Genomic DNA, 22670 nt, shown 5'->3' on the forward strand with positions numbered 1-22670 from the left:
ATTTTGTAGGCTACCCGTTAACCATTGTCACATCATGAAAGGTGTGAAAACCGATAATAGGATGTTTGTAGGCCTACTGTAGAATGATAAACTTTCCTCCAGTGTACACTCACCCACGTTTTATAGTTAGGCTATGTATAATTTGCAGAGGTGTGTAGAGTACTGAAAATCTATACGGTTACTTAGATTGTAACCTGAGGACCACACAGGCACTGAAGCTACCACAAATATATTCAGCCTAATGCTTGCCTAGAACATATAATAAAACAATTGGTGTAAAGAAATGTTTTTTTCCCTAGTGAAAAATACATCTACCCCCTACAAAAAAATGTAAATGTGTTATTATTCACATGAGACGCTCTGTAGCCTACATAGGCTACTTGAACTGACACATTATACTTAAACAAAAATATAAATACAACATGTAAAATAAAAGATCCCAGGAATCTCCATACGCCCAAATAACATCTCTCATTTCTCTCAGATTTTGGGCACACATTTGTTTACATCCCTGTTAGTGAGCATTTCTCCTTTGCCAAGATAATTCACCTGACGGGTGTTGCATATCAAGAAACTAATTAAACAGCATTACACAGGTGAACCTTGTGCTGTGGACAATAAAAGGCCATTCTAAAATGTGCAGATTTGTCACCCAACAAATGCCACAGATGTCAGGTTTTGAGGGAGTGTGCAATTAGTATGCTGACTGCAGGAATGTTCACCAGAGCTGTTGCCAGATAATTGAATGTTCATTTCCCTACCATAAGCCGCCTCCAATGTCATTTTTGGGAATTTGGTAGTACGTCCAACCGGCCTCACAACCGCAGACCACGTGTAACCACGGCAGCCCAGGACCTCCATCTCCAATTCATAGCGATTTCAGGCTGTGGCACCGCCCCTGTCAAGGTGGATCCGTTTGAGGTAGCGAACATTACTCACTGGACCAGCCACTCGTTCATACAACATTGGCTTGTGAAGAACTATTTATTTATATTTTTGTGTTGACAATATCTAAGTCATGGTGTGGTGCTTAGTACCTGGATGTGCAAGCTACAAGCAAGCACAGGCTGCTAGGGTAACATTTAATCGATTACCTTACTAAGAAGTCGAGCAGAGGTAACTAGCTGACAAACTAGATTTGTTTATCTAAACCAAAATCTAGCTACCTAGCTTTCATAATATGCTGGCTAGACATTCCAAAGCAAATTAATGTAATTAGCCAGCTGTTATCTGGCTATGTAATTTGTAACTTTGCAAGCTAACTTTAGCTACCTTAGGTTACGTTAGCTACAGCCTACTGGACTATATCTAACCGTTAGCTAACTAACTACACAGAGGCTAACGTGACAAGCCTATATCAACATCTGTAGCAACATCAAGCGCAGCACCAGGAACTAGTGGAAGTCATCTTTGCAAAATCTTTCCACCATGAATAAATATAAATACACTGGAGCTGGTCATAAACATGGTCCGTGTTTTGTTGTCATAGTTGGTGAGTTTATAAGTAGGCTACAACTTCGGTGTTATGGAGGCTTTGTTGATTGTTTAAGCAAAGCGTGTTCTATATTGGAGAAAATCATTTATTAGTAGGGAGGAAAGGGTGTGGGTGACTGACTGACTGGTGTCAGTATTGTGTGTGTGAAGGTTAGTCGGCATGTTCTATTGACACGAGGGGATGGGTGGATATAGTACCTTGTGAGTGTGTATTGATGGTGACAAAATAGTCAAAATGTTGGCTAACCACTGACAAGTGTATGCCCTACAGACTAATCTTGCTACTGCTGATGAACACGACACCAGCTTTAGTAATACAGATCCTGTAGACCAGGGGTGTCAAACTCATTCCATGGAGGGCCGAGTGTCTGCTGCCCCCGCCACCCTTTCAATTAAGACCTAGACAAGCAGGTGAGGGGAGTTCCTGACTAGTGACCTTAATTCATCATTCAAGTACATGGGAGGAGTGAAAACCCACAGACACTCGGCCCTCCGTAGAATGAGTTTGACACCTGTGCTGTAGACCCATTGGATGAAAGCTGTCAGCCGGGAACAAGCTCAACATAATCTGACTTGGAAGAGGAAATCACTGCACTGGGCTGGCAAGAGCAGAAGTGTATAGTCTGAATCCAAGGTCATGAGCGCATTAAATTCTGCCAGACCAGCTGACATTGCCCAACACTAGGTTCACTAGCTGAAGAACATTCCGGACCCGGTCTGGAACAAAGCCAACACACCATTAATTTTCAGTAAGACTGATGTTATAGAATGCCTAGTATGCTCACAACTTCATTGTGGTATAGATATTGCTAGCTCTGTACATTTATGTATATAATGGAGTTTGATATAGTTTTATTTTCTGCAAGTGTACTGACGAATGTCTAAATCAGGGGTGGGCAAATTCTTTTGGCCCGAGGGCCACATCGGGATTTTGAAATTCAACGGAGGGCCGTATTTTTTTGGGGACCAATTGTTTGTTAAAATCAATTTGCAGGGGCCTCCTGAGTGGCACAGCGGTCTACGACACTGCATTGCAGTGCTTGAGGCGTCACTAAAGACCAGGGTTCGATACCAGGCTATGTCACAGCTGGCTGTGACTGGGAGACCCATGAAGCTGCGCACAATTGGCCCAGCGTCGCCCGGGTTAGGAGAGGGTTTGGCAGGCAGATTTTCTTGTCCCATCGTGCTCTAGCCACTCCTGTGGCGGGCCGGGTGCATGCACGCTGACACGGTCGGCAGGTGTACGGTGTTTCTTCCGACACATTGGTGAGGCTGGCTTCCGGGTTAAGCTGGAATTTTGTCAAGAAGCAGTGCGGCTTGGCTAGGTTGTGTTTTGGAGGATGCCACTGTTCTTGACCTTCGCCTCTCAGCGATGGGACAAGACTAACTACCAATTGGCTACCACTAAATATTATTGTCTCGTGGGCCGGACTGAAGTGCCCGGCCTTCGCCCCCCCCCCCCCCCCCCCCCCCCCCTTGGTCTAAATGATTCCAACTGCATCCGAAACCAATAGTGTTGACGTTAACTTCAGGATCAATTCATTGTGATATTCATGAAATATATTTAGCATTAACTAGCTACAATCTTACTGCTAAAACAAATAATGTCAGGAGTTGATAGAAAACATGTTTCAATAGAAACCGATTAGTCTGTCAATATACAATAAGTAGACATGGCTTGTATTCAAGTCAAAGTTTATTTGCAGGAACAGTATGCAATAACAGTTATGGCAATGTATACAGTAGAAGAAAAGTATACTAATGACTAATAAATACTACAATTCTACAAAGGGACTACTTGCATCTGATGTGGTGTGTTTGGGGGGGATGCAGTAAAGTGTTCAAAGTCACTTTGGTACAAGGGGAGATTGTTGTTATGGACCTTTCACAGCTCCTTGAGTTGCATTGAATGGACCCAACAACACATGCAGGCAAGGGCATTTGGTGTCCTGTGCCTAGCTTTTCCACCACGTAGAACAAACTCCAAAAAGCATCTGTAGGCCACCAAGCGGTATTGTCTGTAAGAGAATGACAACACTATTAAGGACTTTCATGGGCAATCATTGTGTACTGTCTGTATTCCTACTGTAGCAGCACGATACAAATAATGGCACTGGACGGGGATGGCTGTCGTTTTACGGGCTCCTAACCAACTGTGCTATTTTGCTTGTTTTTTTGCATTGTTTGTAACTTATGTACATAAAGTTGCTGCTACCGTCTTATGACCGAAAAGAGCTTCTGGACATCAGAACAGCGATTACTTGCCTCAAACTGGACAAATGTTAAAGAAAAAATGAGTCTGACCGCGAAGGATATACTACCTTCCGGAGAACATGTCCACATCCCGTCATTCGCGTTAAGAAAATACGGAGATACTGAGGGAGAAGGTCTGGATACAAGGCTCCCCCTCACCCTCCATTTGGAAAATCTGACCATAATTCTATCCTCCTGATTCCTGTATACAAGAGAACTAAAGCAAGAACTACCAGTGAATTGCTCAATAAGAAAGTGGTCTGATGACGAAGATGCTAAGCTACAGGACTGTTTTGCTAGCACAGATTGGAATATGTTCCGTGATTCTTCCAATGCTATTGAGGAGTATACCACCTCAGCCACCGGCTTCATCACTAAGTCCATTGAGGGCGTCATCCCCTCAGTGACCGTACGTACATATCCCAACCAGAAGCCATAGATTACAGGCAATATCCACACCAAGCTAAGGACTAGCGCTGCCGCTTTTCAAGGATTGGAACACCAATCCGGACACTTATAAGAAATCCCGCTATGCCCTCAGGCAAACCATCAAACAGGCAAAGCGTCAACACAGGACTAACATTGAATCCTACCGCACCGGCTCTGATGTTTGTCAGATGTGGCAGGGCTTGCAAACTAATACGGACTACAAAGGGAAACTCAATGTTTGCACATTTATAATAAAAAAATACAACTTAAATATCACATTCACGTAAGTATTCAGACCCTTTACTATGTACTTTGTTAAAGCACCTTTGGCAGCGATTAAGGCCTTGAGCCTTGGCACACCTGTATTTGGGGAGTTTCTCCCATTCCTCTCTGCAGATTCTCTCAAGCTCTGTCAGGTTGGATGGTTAGTGTGGCTGCACAGTTAAGGACATTCAGAGACTTTTTTCCGAAGCCAATCCTTCATTGTCTTGGCTGTGTGCTTAAGGTCGTTGTCCTGTTGGAAGGTGAACCTTTGCCCCAGTGTGAGGTCCTGAGCACTCTGGAGCAGATTTTCATCAAGGATCTCTCTGTACTTTGCTTCGTTCATCTTTCCCTCAAACCTGACTAGTCTCCCAGCCCCAGATAATCTTGCTCCTCATAGTCCGAGAGTCTTATATAGACAGGTGTGTGCTTTTCCAAATCATGTCCAATCAATTGAATTGATCACAGGTGGCCTCCAATCAAGTTGTAGTAACATTGCATGGATGATCAATGGATACATTGGAAACACCTGAGTAACATCAATGGAAACACCTGAGCTCAATTTAGAGTCTCATAACAAAGGGTCTGAATACTTATGAAATGTGGTATGTTTTATTTGAACACATTTGCAAACTTTTCTAAAAACCTGTTTACGCTTACGAAAAATCGGTGGCAATACCGGAAAATGGTTGTCTAACAACCAATTTGACACAGCTTAATGGGCAAATGTTGGACAAGCTCTTAGACTTACCCAGAAAAACTGTAATCGCTGCTAAAAGGTGGTGCTACAAAGTATTGACTCAGGGGTGTGAATACTTATTTAAATGAGATATTTCTGTATTTCATATAACACATTTGCAAAAATCTCTAAACACGTTTTCAATTTGTCATTTTGTATTGTGTGTAGACGGGTGAGATTACATTTAATCAATTTTGATGCTTTCTAAAAGCCACTGTATGCCTTAATTTCTCAAAGATACACTCTTAGCATTCATTTGACACCTAATTTGATGTGCTCATATGAACTTCACATGTTAGTGCTCATGGAGCTTTTATACAAGGAAATGCCCAGAGTTATGAGTCATTTAACGGTCAAGGTAATGTGGAGAGAACGCGTTTTAATTTGATAAGATTGAATGTGCATACAACCATACGTCATTCCTTGATTAAACGAGCACAGACCTGGGGCCATTTTATGATTAAAATTACAACATCTGTGAGAAAGGCAATTAGGAATGGTGCAATATTTCATTTGGCGACAGTAACCCTGCAGAGGCTTCATCCTAACTGATTCCAGAGCTAACCAAGCATGTAGCTAGAGAGACTGCGTGTAGTAAGATGTAAGATCTGCTTGTGTGCACGAGTGTCCTATTGCTGTGTGTCATCACCACAAAATCGGACAAACTAATTACATTCTTGGATGTTACTTTCATGAGTGCATGCACCAATTATGATATGTGCCACGGTACTGGAATGGTTGTGCAGGGTGAAACAATCCTCAATAGCGTGACACATGACACATTGTCATGTGTCACGCTATTGAGGATTGTTTCACCCTGCACAACCATTCCAGTACCGTGGCACATATCATAATTGGTGCATGCACTCATGGCAGTCTCTGTAAATTAGACACTTTGGCCGTTTTATAACAGATTCGAAGGAATCAAACACACTCTGATTATTTGAAATGTTTGCAATACAGACAATGGTGTATTTTGCACACAGATCAGCATTTTCATTTCTGGGAATGAGATTGAGAGGAAGGTCCTTTTTATCCCATGTATCAATGAAGCAAGCCTCTGCCTGCGACTCTAATTCGACTAGCTCAGATGAAGTGTAAATGTGAAACGCACAGAATTCAGGCTTGTGCTCGCTGCCTGCCAAAACAACAAGTTAATTTAGGAGATCCATTCGTTACTTCATGAATAGATTATTGCCAGTATAAGTAAATATGGAAATGCAGATAATACCGGTCCTTGGCCCACGGAACAGACCAAGAGCCTTAATTGCAAGTAGTGCTGTCCCCAACTCAAGTGAGGTAATTTATACAGTCAAAATAGATTTTTCTACACAGTCTAGGTCATTTCCTGAGAGCAAATGATTGCTGTCTCCTCTATAATGTTGAATTTTATAGCTCTAAACAACTTACTGCATTATACTGTACAGCTTTTGTTTTAGACTTCATTATCAAATTGGCATTTTTCTTCTCCAAGATTAAGGGACAGACATTAATGGTGGTGCAATTAATTTTTTCTTTTAATTATGCTTGATAACGGAAGGAACCATAGTCAGGCAGACATGAAGTGCGAGGGCCTTTCATTTTTCTTATCTGATAACTATCAGTGTTCTGTTTTAGAGTAAGTCATAGTGTCTAATTACACAACCAACAGCGGTACAGTTTATTTCAGTGTTTAATTCCATTAAAATTCCATCAAATTTTAATTCTAAATTTCTACCTTAATATGGCTCCAAGGACAGCCCCGCAGGTGAATCTGTCAAACCACTTCCTGTTGTTGTGATTGGGATTTTGCACATCAATAGAGCCATAAAGGATTGGACGTGTGAAGCTCTTTGAAGAACATCAAACACACTTTCAGACATGTAAATTGACTGATTTACTTCATATTTGGAGGGTGGAATTAAATTCCAACACCACAATGCTCTTGATATCCAGGAAATGAATTTAGATCTTCCCTGTTCAATTTACACGGAACAAAAATATAAACGCAACATGTAAAGTGCCGGTCCCATGTTTCATGAGCTGAAAAAAAAGATCCCAGAAATGTGTTTATATATGCTTTCCGTTTATACTTTCCGGATGCACTGTATATAAGCAATATAACAATGGAGATGTACAAACTATAGCATAAAGGAACGATGAGCAGATAAGAGGCAAGCCATAATTTCGATCAAGACTATAATGAGTTGAGCTAAGAGGGACGTTGTCGATATGCTTATTTGTTCAGGGCTTTTGAAATTGACAGCGACAGAATTCAGAACATGGGTCGTTCTTACAGTATTCTCCCTGTATACCAAGTCAGAACCGTAGGATAAATAACGGCATATAAGCAGACAATGAAAGCTCTTACAATATTAAATTATGAATATTGCAATCATTTCTCTAAAACAGGCTAACGTTATAGGCTACATGTGCACCACCAAGTCAGAACAGTAGGCTACTGGAGAGGGACCCAATTCTTATGGTGAGACATGGGCTACTAACAGCTTACTACACAACATACACTTAGTATTACTTTCTCAGTTACAGTATACATATCTCCCTGGCATATTACATCATTTATGCAGTAACATACAATACATATTTTTTGGACTCACCGTTGTTGTGCTGTGCTCACTTGAACAGGAAGGTGGCGTGTCGGTCCTTGTGGGCAAACTTTGTCATCAAACTATGTCATCAAAGTTTGGTATTCTCTGGATGAAGTCATGCTGGATTGACAGCACAGTCAATCTATTCAACATTTTCTGGCCCATGGTATGGTGTGGGAATGTTTATCCTTCTAAGCTTGGAAAAGAGACCCTTTCAGACAGATGTTTTTAATCCTTGAACCCGGACTTGGACCACACACACTCTCCACTGACACACACTCGCAAATTCTGAAATAAATGGTTTGGAAGGAATCCGTCGCTTACTGTGAGCACAATAGTGATTGCTTTGCGACTCTCACAGAAAGCCACTGATTCCTTCCAAACCACTTATTTTTGGATATGGGGGTAGATTATCGCTGCGATTCATGATGATGAATGCTTGTCTAGCCATCTAAGATTTTGAAAGTAGGATGTTGACATGATCAGTCCAATCAAAGCTACGGTAGATAAAAATGATCTGTTGCAATGACCTTGAGCCTGGACGGGGCTTCTACTGTAAATCTACGGCAGCACCCAAGAGGGCTTGAACTGCCTCGCTCTCCCTGTAGATTCTGTAGTGATGTAAAGTCCCCATGAGTGACAGAACACTGAGCCAATCATGGCGCAACTAGAGAATATTACCAACGCCTACAAACTGCTTTTGCTGGCTGCCCCTCTACCACAGAAAGTACAGAGCTGGGATGAAACAGCTGCATTTTGGAGTTGCCTTACTCAATAGAGTAGACCATGTTGGTACAGTATGCAGCTTTATTAACTCAAGGATTTTATATGTATGTATGTATATATAGTTTGCAAACTGACATGTGACACGAATTAATGCCAGAATAAAGACAAAATAAACCATATTTCTGGGGGTGCTAAACAGGTAGGGAATCCACTGGTTGTGCATAATTTGAGGTCAAACCCCCAATGAACCCCAGTTGGTGCATTTAGCATGGACTATTAAGTTTTCATCAGAGTGAGAGAACACAGTCTCAGATATAATAGAGATCATTTCGCCCAGAGATAGGAGGGCTTGAGTCAAAGATAAATCTACCTCAAAGCAGCTTTTGGTAGACAGTGGTGTCATAACAGCTATTATCAAAGACTGTTAGGCTAATGGGCTTTTAAAGTGAAGTTGAAAGGTGATATTAGAAAAACTTCCTCTGCCAATGTTTTCAGGTTTATTGCAATATGTGATATCGCTGTCACTTATTGGTTAGAACCTTAATGAACCAATCAGCAAATCCATCGGCCTATATCCAGAACCGAGGGACTGCATCTCAATAGCACTGACCTGAGGGCACATGATAGGTGAAAGAAGCAATGGATGATGGATGGCTACTTGGAACTTCAGAAAGCTAGCACAGACTACTGAGACTCAACAGTGAGGGTGAAGAAGCTCTACTTTGAGTGTGACGGGGCAGGGTTTGAAACCCGATATCGTGCACACCATAAGACTGTTGGCACACCATGCTAAAGACCATGCATTAGCGCTGGGAAGTCTTCGGGTCTGAGGCAAAGTAACGTATGACATGAAGCAATGCCTTGTATTACTAACAAAGTTCACTCATCTTATTTCAATCTGTGCCCTCTAGTTCTGCCATAATATTGAGAAATATAGCCACCCTGTGTCTATCTTTAGGAGCAATTCAAGAGTTAAGCGCTTGAAAAGGCCCAGGTGCAGTTGTCTGACCCTGTGTGATGTGTCTGAAATCCCCCTCCGCTTACCTCGACAGCCGCCTTGGCGCGCTCAAACTCTTCCTCCAGGGACTGGTTTCTGGACAGGAGACCGCCACCGAACCGCTCTTTACTCAAACGGCCCTGTTTCTCACACACACACAGAGAGAGAGGGGTGCAGTGTCAGCCAACTCTGCCTTCCCCTGGAGTGGCAAATATCACTGCCTCGGCAAAGCCTTTGACATGCTCAAGAAGGCCAGCGGCTGGCAGGAGTGCCTCCATCAGCGCCTCTCAGCCCCCTCTAACACTTTTCCCACTTATCAGCGCCACTCTTCTCTCCAACCTCACTATCTCATCTCGATTACAGATTAATTCCCCTCTTTGTTGGCCAGGTCATACATCGCATGCCCTTTTGTATACTTTCCATGCACTATTATAACTCAGAAATATGCTCATTGTAGCTTGGTTATAGCATCTGACAGTACATTGTGCTTAGGGCTGTTTCGGTTAATGTATTACCACCACACCGGCAGTTTTGAGTCCTGACCACAGTCAAATTCCACGTGACCATTGAGTCACGGTAATCTCCTCTTACGCTCCTTGGACATGCATTGGTAGTACCCAACTTGCTAATGATGTCAGGTCGCTAATGGCCTGGTACTCAGCGCTCTATTGTCCCTCAAACCACTCTGACATCAAACACAGTATCATGCTTTTAAAACTCCCCTCACTGTGATGATCAATTTGAAGAAAGTTCAACAACTGGGTGAAACTGAGTAGAAAACATGGACGTTGCGGATGTTGTTTCAAAGCCAAACACAACAAAATGGACAGAGCATTCTATGTTGATGATTAATTCAAAAACACCCATACGCATATTATGCATAGGCCTATATACTGTATGAGCCCAAGCCTGAAAAAAAACCCAACTGAATTCAAATAATGATTGTGCTGTTATACAATACATAGCCAAATAGCCTCCAGCTTACACACAGCAGAAAAACATTTAAAAAATGCATAGATTTAGATGTCTTTGGTACAGAATTGGTCTAGAATGTACTCCAAAATTTAACAAATTCTAGTAATCGCCTTTGAGTGTGGACTGTATTATTATGCATACTGAATGGATTGGTTACCTTGTTCTACACTATAAACCTTCAATCCGTGAGTCTGGGAGAGAACATACAGGCCTAGGCGATTCTGTTGGTTCATTGATTGTGCAGGGCGGCTTACAAAATGAGTAAAGAGTGAATGAATAGCGGATTTTGATTTTGAATAGCCTTGTAATAGGTCATTTAAAAAAATATTTTCATAATTAATAGGCTGACACATTACCTTTTTAGCTACAGAATATCTCACCACCATGCATTTCCATCTCTTTTTCTCTCTTTGATGTGTGCTCCCTCTCCAGACTCTAGGTCACCAGGCTGCTCGTTATGGCGCACACCTGTCACCATCGTTACGCGCACCTGCGCATCATTACTCACTTGGACTCCAGCACCTCGTTGATTACCTGCCCTATATTCAGCTGCAGTCGAAGTTTACATACACTTAGGTTGGAGTCATTAAAACTCGTTTTTCAACCACTCCACAAATTTCCTGTTAATTTCCTGTTAACTAGTTTTGGCAAGTCGGTTAGGACATCTACTTTGTGCATGACACAGGTAATTTGTCCAACAATTGTTTGCAGACAGATTATTTCACTTATAATTCACTGTATCACTGTATATAATATATAATAAAATTCCAGTAGATCAGAAGTTTACGTACACTAAGTTGACTGTGCCTGTAAAACTTCTTAACTTCCTCCGGTGTACCCGAAGACAGGAAGTGCCTATTCCTCATTTCACCAAGGATAAACTTCAACCCAATTGCCAGTACTTGCGACATCGTGTGGAAGCTGTAGGCATTGTAATCTGGACGCTATCTATTTTCCCTTGCCATAGACAATACAGAAACAGGCGGAAAATTCGCAGCCTCTTTAATTAACCACTTAACAACATCCATTGAAAAGGCAGAGTGCAAAATTCTAAAATATTTTAAAGAAATATTTAACTTTCATACATTCACAAGTGCAATACACAAAATTAAAGCTTAACTTCTTGTTAATCTACACATCATGTCCGATAATAAAAAATAAAAAAGGCTTTACAGCGAAAGCACACCATATGGTTATGTTAGGTCAGAGCCAAGTCACAAAAACATACAGCCATTTTCCAGCCAAAGAGGAGTCACAAAAAGCAGAAATGGAGATTAAATGAATCACTAACCTTTAATCTTCATCAGATGGCACTAATAGGACTTCATGTTACACAATACACGTAGGTTTTGTTCGATAAAGTTCATATTTATATCCAAAAATCTCAGTTTACATTGGCGCGTTTTGTTCAGTAATGTTGTGCCTCAAACATCCAGCGAATTTCGAGAGAGCCACATAATTTTACAGAAATACTCATCATAAACTTTGATAAAAGATACAAGTGTTATGCACAGAATTAAAGGTATACTTCTCCTTAACTTCTTGGTGACAGGGGGGCAGTATTGAGTAGCTTGGTTAAATAAGGTGCCCAGAGTAAACTGCTTGCTACTCTGTCCCAGATGCTAATATATGCATATTATTAGTAGTATCGGATAGAAAACACTGAAGTTTCTAAAACTGTTTGAATGATGTCTGAGTATAACATAACTCATGGCAGGCAAAAACCTGAGACAAATCCAACCAGGAAGTGGGAAATCTGAGGTTTGTAGTTTCATTTAAGGGATTGCCTATCCAATATGCTGTGTCTATGGTGCCAGATTGCACTTCCCAAGGCTTCCAGCAGATGTCAACAGTCTTTAGAAAGTTGTTTGGGGCTTCTATTGTGGAAGGGTGTCGAAAAAGAGCTGTTTCAACAAGTGGCCTAGGCAGAGGCCAATCAGTTGTTTACTGCGCGGTCACACGGGCGCGCCGTTCCTTATTTTTCCTCTGTAATGAATACGCTATTGTCCGGTTGGAATGTTATTGAATATTTATTATAAAAAGACCCTAAGGATTGATTGTAAACATTGTTTGACATGTTTCTACAAACTGTAATGGAACTCTTTTGACTTATCATCTGGATTTTGCGCTCGCGCATTGTGCCTTTGGAATAGTGAACTAAACGCGCGAAAAACGGTATTTGGACATAAATATGGACGTAATCGAACAAAACAAACATTTCTTATGGGAGTCCTGAGAGTGCATTCCGACGAAGATCAGCAAAGGTAAGTGAAGATTTATAATGCTATTTATGACTTTTGTTGACTCCACAATTTGGCAGGTAACTGTATGGCTTGATTTTGTGGCTGAACTCTGTTCTCAGATTATTGAATATTGTGCTTTTGCCGTAAATATTTGTTTAAATCTGACACAGTGGTTGCATTAAGAACAAGTTTATCTTTAAGTCTATGTAAAACGTGTATCTTTCATCAAAGTTTATGATGAGTATTTGTTATTTGTGGATCTCTTCAATTTCTCCGGATGTTTTGGAGGCATTTCTGAACATGGCGCCAATGTAAACTCAGGTTTTTGGAAATAAATATGAACTTAATGTTACACAATACATGTATGTTTTGTTCGATCGAGTCCTGGGAGTGTCATCTGATGAAGATCAATGGTTATTTTATCCATATTTCTGCTTTTTTGTGACACCTCTCTTTGGTTGGAAAATGGCTGAATGCTTTCTGTGACTATTTTTTTATTTTGTATTTTTTATTTAACTAGGCAAGTCAGTTAAGAACATTCTTATTTTCAATGACGGCCTAGGAACAGTTGGTTAACTGCCCGTTCAGGGGCAGAACGACAGATTTGTACCTTGTCAGCTCGGGGATTTGAACTTGCAACCTTCTGGTTACTAGTCCAACGCTCTACCCACTAGGCTACCCTTGCTGACCTAACATAATGATATGTTCTGCTTTCGCCGAAAAGCCTTTTTGAAATCGGACACTGGTTGGATTAACGAGAAGTGTATCTTTAAAATGATGTAAAATACTTGTATGGTTGAGGAAGTTTAATTATGAGATTTCTGTTTTGAATTTGGCGCCCTGCAATTTCACTGGCTGTTGGAGAGGTGGAACGCTAGCGTCCCGAACGATCCCAGAGAGGTTAATGCAACCGCTGTGTCAGATTTTTAAAAAGCCATGTTGTGGAGTCAGTAAAAGTTAGAAATAGCGTTATAAATATTCACTTACCTTTGATCTTCAATAGAACGCACTCCCAGGAATAGCAGTTCCACAATAAATGTTTGTTTTGTTCGATAAAGTCCAAAAACCTCCTGTTAGCGCGTTTAGTTCACAAATCCAAACTCAGAAGGCGTGGGCAAGTCCAGGTGAAAGTTCAGACAAAGTCCAAAAGATTACAGTTCGTAGAAACATGTCAAACGATGTACAGAATCCATCTTTAGGATGTTTTTATCATAAATCTTCAATAATGTTTCAACCGGACAATTCCTTTGTCTTTAGAAATGCAATGGCACGCAGGTCTCTCTCACGGCCACACGAGTGACCAGCTCATGGCCTTCTGCCAGACACCTAATTGAAACAGATCTTATTCTCTCCCCCTTCACAGTAAAGCCTGAAACAAGGTTCTAAAGACTGTTGACATCTAGTGGAAGCCTTAGGAAGTGCAATATTACCCCATAGACACTGTATATTGGATAGGCAATGAGTTGAAAAAATAATAACTTCAGATGTCCCACTTCCTGGTTGGATTTTTCTCAGGTTTTCGCCTGCCATATGAGTTATGTTATACTCACAGACATCATTCAAACAGTGTTAAACTTCAGCGTGTTTTCTATCCAAATCTACAAATAATATGCATATATTAGCTTCTGGACTTGAGTAGCAGGCAGTTTACTCTGGGCTAATTGACATAATTTGAGTCAATTGGAGGTGTACCTGTGGATGTATTTCAAGGCCCACCCTGAGAACTTTTTGCTTGACATCATGGGACAATCTAAAGAAATCAGCTAAGATCTCAGAAAGAAAATGTAGGTCTCCACAAGTCTGGTTCATCCTTGGGAGCAATTTCCAAACCCCTCACGGTACCACGTTCATCTGTACGAGAAATATTGCGCAAGTATAAACACCATGGGACCACGCAGCCGTCATACCGCTCTGGAAGGAGATGCGTTCTGTGTCCTAGAGATGAACGTACTTTGGTGTGACAAGTGCAAATCAATCCCAGAACAACAGCAAAGGACCTTGTGTACCTGTTTCCTCCAGCATCTTCACAAGTATCTATATCCACAGTGAAATGAGTCCTATATCGACATAACCTGAAAGGCAGCACAGCAAAGAAGAAGCCACGGCTCCAAAACTGCCATAAAAAAGCCAGACTATGGTTTGCAACTGCACATGGGGACAAAGATCATACTTTTTGGAGAAATGTCCTCTGGTCTGATAAAGCAAAAATAAAACTGTTTGGCCATAATGACCATCAATACGTTTGGAGGAGAAAGGGGGAGGCTTGCAAGCCGAAGAACACCATCCCAGCTGTGAAGCATGGGGGTGGCAGCATCATGTTGTGGGGGTGCTTTGCTGCAGGAGGGACTGGTGCACTTCACAAAATAGATGGCATTATGAGGAAAGAAAATGATGTGGATATATTGAAGCAACATCTCAAGACATCACAAATGGGTCTTCCAAATGGACAATAACCCAACTATTTTTAGCGGTGTAGCCACCTCCCAATGCTTTCTGGTCTGTATGTTAATTCTTAGCGAATCCTTTTAAGCGCTCTAGCCAAAGGGGGCATTACGTCATGCTGACACGAACTCTAGGCTCACTTGGGCGTGGCTACTGACTGGGCACAAGTTTATATGAAAAACTAAAAGGCTAAAATCACATCTCTATCTTCACAAAAGTATTCTCATATTTAATCAAACTCAGCAAAAAAAGAAATGCCTTTATCAGTCTTTCAAAGATAATTTATAAAAATCCAAAACTTCACGTATCTTCATTGTAAAGGGTTTTAACAGTGTTGCTGATCTCGCACCTTTGACCCTCACCAAGGAGAGAGAGTCATGACAATTACTAGAGTAACTGTAATTAGCAATGGCCAAGGAATTGAATTAAAAGGCAATTCTGCCACTTTTCAACCTCATTCATTATTTCCGACACCCAACCAGTGCTAGATCTGTGTAGTTAAAAAACATAAGGTGCTAAGAAATGCTTCTCTGTGACATCACAAGGTCGGATTAAAAGTAGGAAAAACGGTGAAATCTGAAAACCTGCAATGAGTTTCTAGCCAGGGGGAGGGTATTTTCTTACTCCCTACGTCGCCGCTAATCTCAGTGTTTGAAAATCGCTGATTTTAAAATGATTTAACTTTGATGTAATCGGTTAGAACTTTTTGACTTGTTGTTTTTCTACAAAACGTAGAAATGTGCAATTTTCACATGGTATTGTGCTGGAGTTAATGAAAATTAGGTTAAAGTGGTGGATATATCCTTTACGAACATGCTCTACTATACAGAGAGACATTTTATAGCCCTATGGTAGAATGCAAGTCAGTCGGCTCACACTACCACAGCTGCCTAGCTGTCGCATTCTGATGACTAATCTGTTTTGTAAGGCCTCATGTCAGCTCTGCCATTACCTGTAACATCATATTTTCCATAACTGGTCATTAGAAAGACCTGATTTATGCAAGGTCTAATTGAAGTTGGCTTATCTAGATATTAATGGCCTCCATAGAATTAACTTTTCCCAGGTTAATGCCACCGATTATGTCAAGCAATTTGTAAGGGCCAAAAGAAAAATAGTAAAGTTTCTTCCCAAACTTTCCAGGCAGTTCCACATGCTACCGTGTACAATATGTCAAGGTACAGTAAAGCTGTAGGGAGGTGTGAAGGGTTTAAGTAGTTTTTCAGACAGCTTTTGTTCTATTCTAGACAATATGCAAAAATTCATTCAAACAAAGCATTCCTCTCGCAATACATTGCGTGTGTGAGCACCTGCCACTATTTACAACATCACTGGGTTGAAACGCCCCATCTTCGGTGGTTATCTTTAATCCAAAATCTATTATTTAGTGAGATGTTGAAAGGTGATGCAAGCTTAGTTGGTCTGAGATACACTGTGGGCTCAAAGTAAGGCTACTGAATTATTCATGAGCTATTAATATAATAATGGATGGATAGTAACAGGACCCTCATGCAAACTTGTATAAAGACCACGAGCACTAAGGAGGGAAGCGCCTGACATTTGGACCTCGGAGCACCACAAAGAAACAATTTCAAAAGCCAACATGGGACTCTTCTTGTTTAACAGGTACCTTAGTTGCAGAACCAACACTTTAAATTAAAATTTTAAAAAATTCAACTCAAATTACATTCTGTGGTGATGTCTGCTCGGTGCAAATGTCTTTCAATATCATAGGAAAGGATGCATAGAGAAGCTTACATGTCTTCCACTAATATACTGTCTGTTGAGCTGTAATGGAAGAATATGAGGTGTTAGCAGAAGATGGCAGGTTGAAACATGGTCACAACACAGGGATCTAGTACATGGACTGGAATCAGGAGATTGGCATGAGCGCTATTGGTTTATGTGTCCCAAAACCCTTCCATCCAACAAAGCAGAGTCCTCTCAACATGTCACAGAGCAGCCCAACATTCTTCTAATCAAAACCATCTGTTTTCGAGGTGGAAAAAACGTTAAACTCCAAATACCGTTGATTTCAAGTGCAGACAGAACAATGGTCTGCAATGACTACTCAGGACTCTGCTTACTTGAAATGCTAGAGCTGGCTCTGCCTCTGCTTTGGTATTCCCTTCCAATGAGTTCATGGAGGTTGCCTCTGGTTGTGTTTTGCAGTCTATGGACCTAAAGAGAAAGGACAATTAAATCCACAATAAATTTAAAAAAAGATCCACTCTGCATTTCATTACTCCCTCAAAATGCAGAATTTCCTACCTATTGTAAATAAGAATAGAATATGTTTCTAAACACTACATTAATGTGGATACTACCATGATTACGGATAGTCCTGCATACATCGTGAATAATCATGTGTGAAAGTTAGACACACAAATACAGTATTTCCCCCCCCCCCCCCCAAGAAAAATGCTTACCTCCCCTGTTATTGTACTGATGAGAGGTTAGCATGTCTTGGGGGTACGATATTTGTGCTTCTGTAACTCTCACACATTCATGATTACATTAATGTAGAAGTGTTTTAGAAACATATTCTATTCTTACTTACAATCAAAGTGACTCCAACGACAATTAATTGACCCAACTGTGGTTTGTAACTACAATGGTTTCCTGTTACCGATTTGTTAACAGAATTACAAGGTTTTAATCTCTTAATAATTCATAAACTTTATCAGTAAAAACACTAATTGGTAGGTCTAACTTTACATGTTACTTCTGTGAACTTTCCTTTTCCCTCATGAGGGACATACATTTTAAAATAATCTTAAAGATATGTGGGGGGGTTTATAACGGATTACAAGGCACAAGGCAATGTTTAACTTACAGAAGGCAAATAATTGTGTTTATTAGTTGGCAGGGGTCTTTACTTCAATATTATTGGGATTTTATGTATTTATAATACCTTTAAGACTTTTTCCTGGTTGTTGTCTATACCACATTTTCCATCTGTTTTACCAGAAATCAAAGCCTGTGCTTATTCCACTTTTTTGGGGATGGAAAATGGTTGGAAAATATATAATACAGTGCATTCGGAAAGTACATTTTGTTATGTTACAGCCTAATTCTAAAATAGATCAAATAGTTTATTTCCCTCATCAATCTATGCACATAGACCTCATAATGACAAAGCAAAAATGTTTAGCAAATGTATTAAAGGTAAAAAACAGATACCTTATTTACAAAAGTATTCAGACCCTTTGCTATGAGACTCGAAATTGAGCATCCAGTTTCCATTGATCCTCCTTGATGCTTCTACAACTTGATTGGAGTCCACCTGTGGTAAATTCAATTGATTGGACATGATTTGTAATTGAATTTACCACAGGTGGACTCCAATCAAGTTGTAGAAACATTTAAAGGAAAATCATTTTATACATTTTAGTAAGACCAAAGTAACAAAATGTGTAAAGAGTCAAGAGGTCGGAATAATTTCCAGATGCACTGCATGCCTTAATTTAAAAAAAATATAGACTCTTAGCTTTCATTAGACACCCAATATAACATGCTCCTATGAACTGCTCATTTGTCCTTTTTTTTCTTTTTAATGGAAATGCATGTGTGTGAACAAACTGCAATTGAACAGATTTGGAACTGACTTAGATATAACACATGCAGGAAGGTTACTTACCACAGATGTTCGCTGGAGGAGTTTCTCGATGAATGTTGTCTTTCCAATTTCCACTTTCTGCTGCCATTTCTTTCAGGGTGGAGGTTGAGCTCCTCCCATTTCTCCAAAGGAGAGGCAATGATGACTGGGAAGAGCAATCGTGGAGAAATCAGCTAACAGCAAATACAACACAATCAGCTAAGGGGGAAAAAACATTGCCATCTGGACCGAGTCATGAGAGGGACATGAACTTTGCTTGTAAATGATACCCAGGGTTACACTTAAACTTTCTTTCATGAATTACTTGCTACGCATAATTAGAACTCATTTGAAGAGTAAAATACTTTAACCTCCTCAACTTGCTAATGGGAAACTAATCGTCTGTTACCTCTTAATGTATTTTAAAATGATCTGTTCATTACAGGCAATTGCCTGATCTTTCTTTGGACCATCTTGAACATGAACAAGGTCAACTCCATTGAACTTCATAGGGGAAACTTTTCATTAAGGGTAGGCAAGTCTGTTAAAGCATTTAGGAGACTGGGAATTTTCTGAACATTTGTACAGATTTATAATCTACATATTAGGTAGTCATGAAATTCATTATGACATGATACAAAGTAAATTCTACATAAATATTGTCCATAAGAGAACCTCATTTAATCTTGCACGTAACAGCTCTGTCCATACTACAGAGTGACAATGACCACTAAACATGGTTTCGGACATAAATTTAGTTGCGGTCCAACATCCAATTTAGATCATTATTTTCGGACAACCAAAACATTCCCCTGACTTGCCCAATAGTCAAGAGCCATTAAGAGTTTATAGTCCATCCCTTATATAGTGTGATTCCATGTCAGCTGGAGTAGAAAATATTTTTGGAATCTCAGAATGTTCTGGAAATTATCACATAGGAACTTCACTGGGAGGGATGTTTAACTTCTTACGGCTGAAATCTCGCTAACGGGATCGATATGACAACTGCCAGTGAAAGTGCAGGGCGCAAAATTCAAACAGAAATCTCATAATTAAAATTCCTCAAACATACAAGTATTTTACACAATTTTAAAGATAAAATTGTTGTTAATCCCACCAGTGTCCGATTTCAAAAAGGCTTTACGACGAAAGCACATCAAACGATTATGTTAGGCCAGCACCTAGTCACAGAAAAACAGCCATTTTTCCAGCCAAAGAGAGGAGTCACAAAAAGCAGAAATAGAGATTAAATTCATCCCTAACCTTTGATCTTCATCAGATGACACTCATAGGACTTCATGTTACACAATACATGTAGGTTTTGTTCTATAAAGTTCATATTTATATCCAAAAATCTCAGTTTACATTGGCGCGTTATGTTCAGTAATGTTTTGCTTCCAAAACATCCAGAACATTGATAAAAGATACAAGTGTTATGCATGGAATTATAGATCTACTTCTCCTTAATGCAACCGATGTGTCAGATTTCAAAAAAACTTTACGGAATAAGCATACCATGCAATAATCTGAGTACGGCGCTCAGACACAAAAACAAGCCATACGCTATGTTGTGGAGTCAGCAGAAGTCAGAAATAGCATTATAAATATTCACTTACCTTTGATCTTCATCAGAATGCACTCCCAGGAATCCCAGTTCCACAAATGTTTGTTTTGTTCGATAAAATCCATAATTTATGTCCAAATAGCTCCTTTTTGTTCGCGTTAATTTCACAAATCCAAATTCATGAGGCGCTAGCACTAGGTCCAGACAAAGTCAAAGTTCCCTTACAGTTCGTAGAAACATGTCAAGTGATCTATAGAATCATTCTTTAGGATGTTTTTAACATAAATCTTCCATGTTTCAACCGGAGAATTCCTTTGTCTTTAGAAATGCAATGGAATGCAGCTAACTCTCACGGCCACGTGTGAGACTGAGCTCATGGCACTCTGCCAGACCTCTGGTTGAAACAGCTCTCATTCTCTCCCCCTTCACAGTAGAAGCCTCAAACAAGGTTCTAAAGACTGTTGACATCTAGTGGAAGCCTTAGGAAGTGCAATCGGACCAAATTTACACTATCTTGGATAGGCAAAGAGTTGCAAAACTACAAACTTCAGATTTCCCAATTCCTGGTTGGATTATTTCTCTGATCTTTATTTTCTGCCATATGAGTTCTGTTATACTCACAGACATCATTCTAACAGTTTTAGAAACTTCAGAGTGTTTTCTATCCAAATCTACTAATAATATGCATATCTTAGCTTCTGGGCCTGAGTAGCAGGCAGTTTACTATTGGCACGCTTTTCATCCAAGCTACTCAATACTGCCCCCAGCCATAAGAAGTTAACCACATGCTTTTTACATTTGTATCATAAACAATTTATTTGAAAATCATGATTATATTTGCCATTTTAGACCCTATGACCTGTGCACAGTTCATGATGATACAGACAATATGTTGGTGTCATTATACTCGTTATAGTGTTCTCTCAAATATGGAGTATGTCTTGATACTGAAATACTTTCACATTCATTTATTCAACATTAAACATATTGAAAGGCGCACTATGCATAAATCGCTCTGCCATTTCCTGGTTGTTAATATTCTAATGTCTCATTTCAGTTTGACAAAGCAAGCAATTGGCCTTAGAGAGAGAGAGACACAGCTGCATGTGAGCTTTCGCATTTTTCAACATGTTTTTTTTATTTTTTACAAAAGGAAAGATTTGGAGTTAGATAAAAAAAAAATATTTTTCGGCAGGAACATATGTAGGATGCTACCCTCCGCAGGATGCTACCCTCAACTACAAACCTACAACCTAATTTTGGACAAAGGTACCTGGAGGGATGACTGCTACCAAGGATTCCTTCTTCCAAGCTATAGGGAGTGTGCTCTGGCAAACAAACAGCAGAGATGTGAGGACACCATCCAACTTGGAACTGAGTGAAGCACGTTTAGTCTGATGCTATTTTTAAAGCCAAGAACAGAAAAATGAAATTTAAAGTACATTACAATGATATATTTTACTTTATGGGGTCTGAATGCTGAGTTAAGTGTAACGATATACCCTGAGAGTCGGGAAGCAAGTTCAGGGAGTGAATATGTTTAATTAATAAACAAACATGAACAAAACAAGAAACACAAACAGTGCACCGACATGAAACAGAAACAATAACACCTGGAGAAGGAACCAAAGGGAGTGACATAAATAGGGCAGGTAATCAAGGAGGTGATTAAGTCCAGGGGAGTGTCAATAAGCGCTGGTGCGCGTGACGATGGTGAACACGTGTGCATAATAATCAGCAGTCTGGTGACCTAGAGGCCAGAGAGCGAGTATACGTGACATTAAGTCTGCCAGGCTTGCTAGCACAGACCAGATACAACTTCAATTAGCACTGAGGTGTGAAGTGAGAGGTGTTGAGGCCTTTGGGGCCCAACAAGTGGCAGGAGTCTCTCGCAGCCTGCCCCACCCAAATCCAGAGGCCTTTGAAGCCCCCTCTCGCTGTTCAGAGACCATTCACTGGCATTTTCTACAAGAAATCTGCCTCCAGAAATAAAAGCTTCTCCCAGATGGGAGTGACACCTACTCCCGTTGCCTGCTGCACTGCTGCTTGGACTCCACCTGGTGATCTGTTCACCGTCTGCCCTGGCCTGTCTCCAACACAGTCCCCCCTCTAGCACACACACTGTTTAAATATATATATATATATATATATATATATATATATATATATATATATATATATATATATATATATATATATATATATATATATATATATATATAACTAGGCAAGTAAGTTAAGAACAAATTATATTTACAATGACAGCCTAGGAACAGTGGGTTAACTGCCTTGTTCATGGGCAGAACAACATATTTTTGACCTTGTCAGCTCGGGGATTCGATCCACCAACCTTTCGGTTGC

General features: G+C 40.2%; 1 protein-coding gene across 1 annotated transcript in view; it reads right to left on the reverse strand.

Moving 5' to 3' along the window:
- Positions 1-22670, reverse strand: part of LOC109902931 (PEX5-related protein) — a 170756-nt gene that overhangs the window by 20017 nt on the left and 128069 nt on the right. The window contains exons 5-7 of the mRNA XM_031838078.1: positions 18788-18911; positions 17235-17328; positions 9535-9627 (exon numbers count right to left, since the gene is read on the reverse strand). Coding sequence (XP_031693938.1) covers positions 9535-9627; positions 17235-17328; positions 18788-18911 — 311 coding nt within the window. The remainder of the gene's footprint in view (positions 1-9534; positions 9628-17234; positions 17329-18787; positions 18912-22670) is intronic.

Source organism: Oncorhynchus kisutch, linkage group LG13, assembly GCF_002021735.2.
Source record: "Oncorhynchus kisutch isolate 150728-3 linkage group LG13, Okis_V2, whole genome shotgun sequence".
Classification (NCBI taxonomy): Eukaryota; Metazoa; Chordata; class Actinopteri; order Salmoniformes; family Salmonidae; genus Oncorhynchus; species Oncorhynchus kisutch.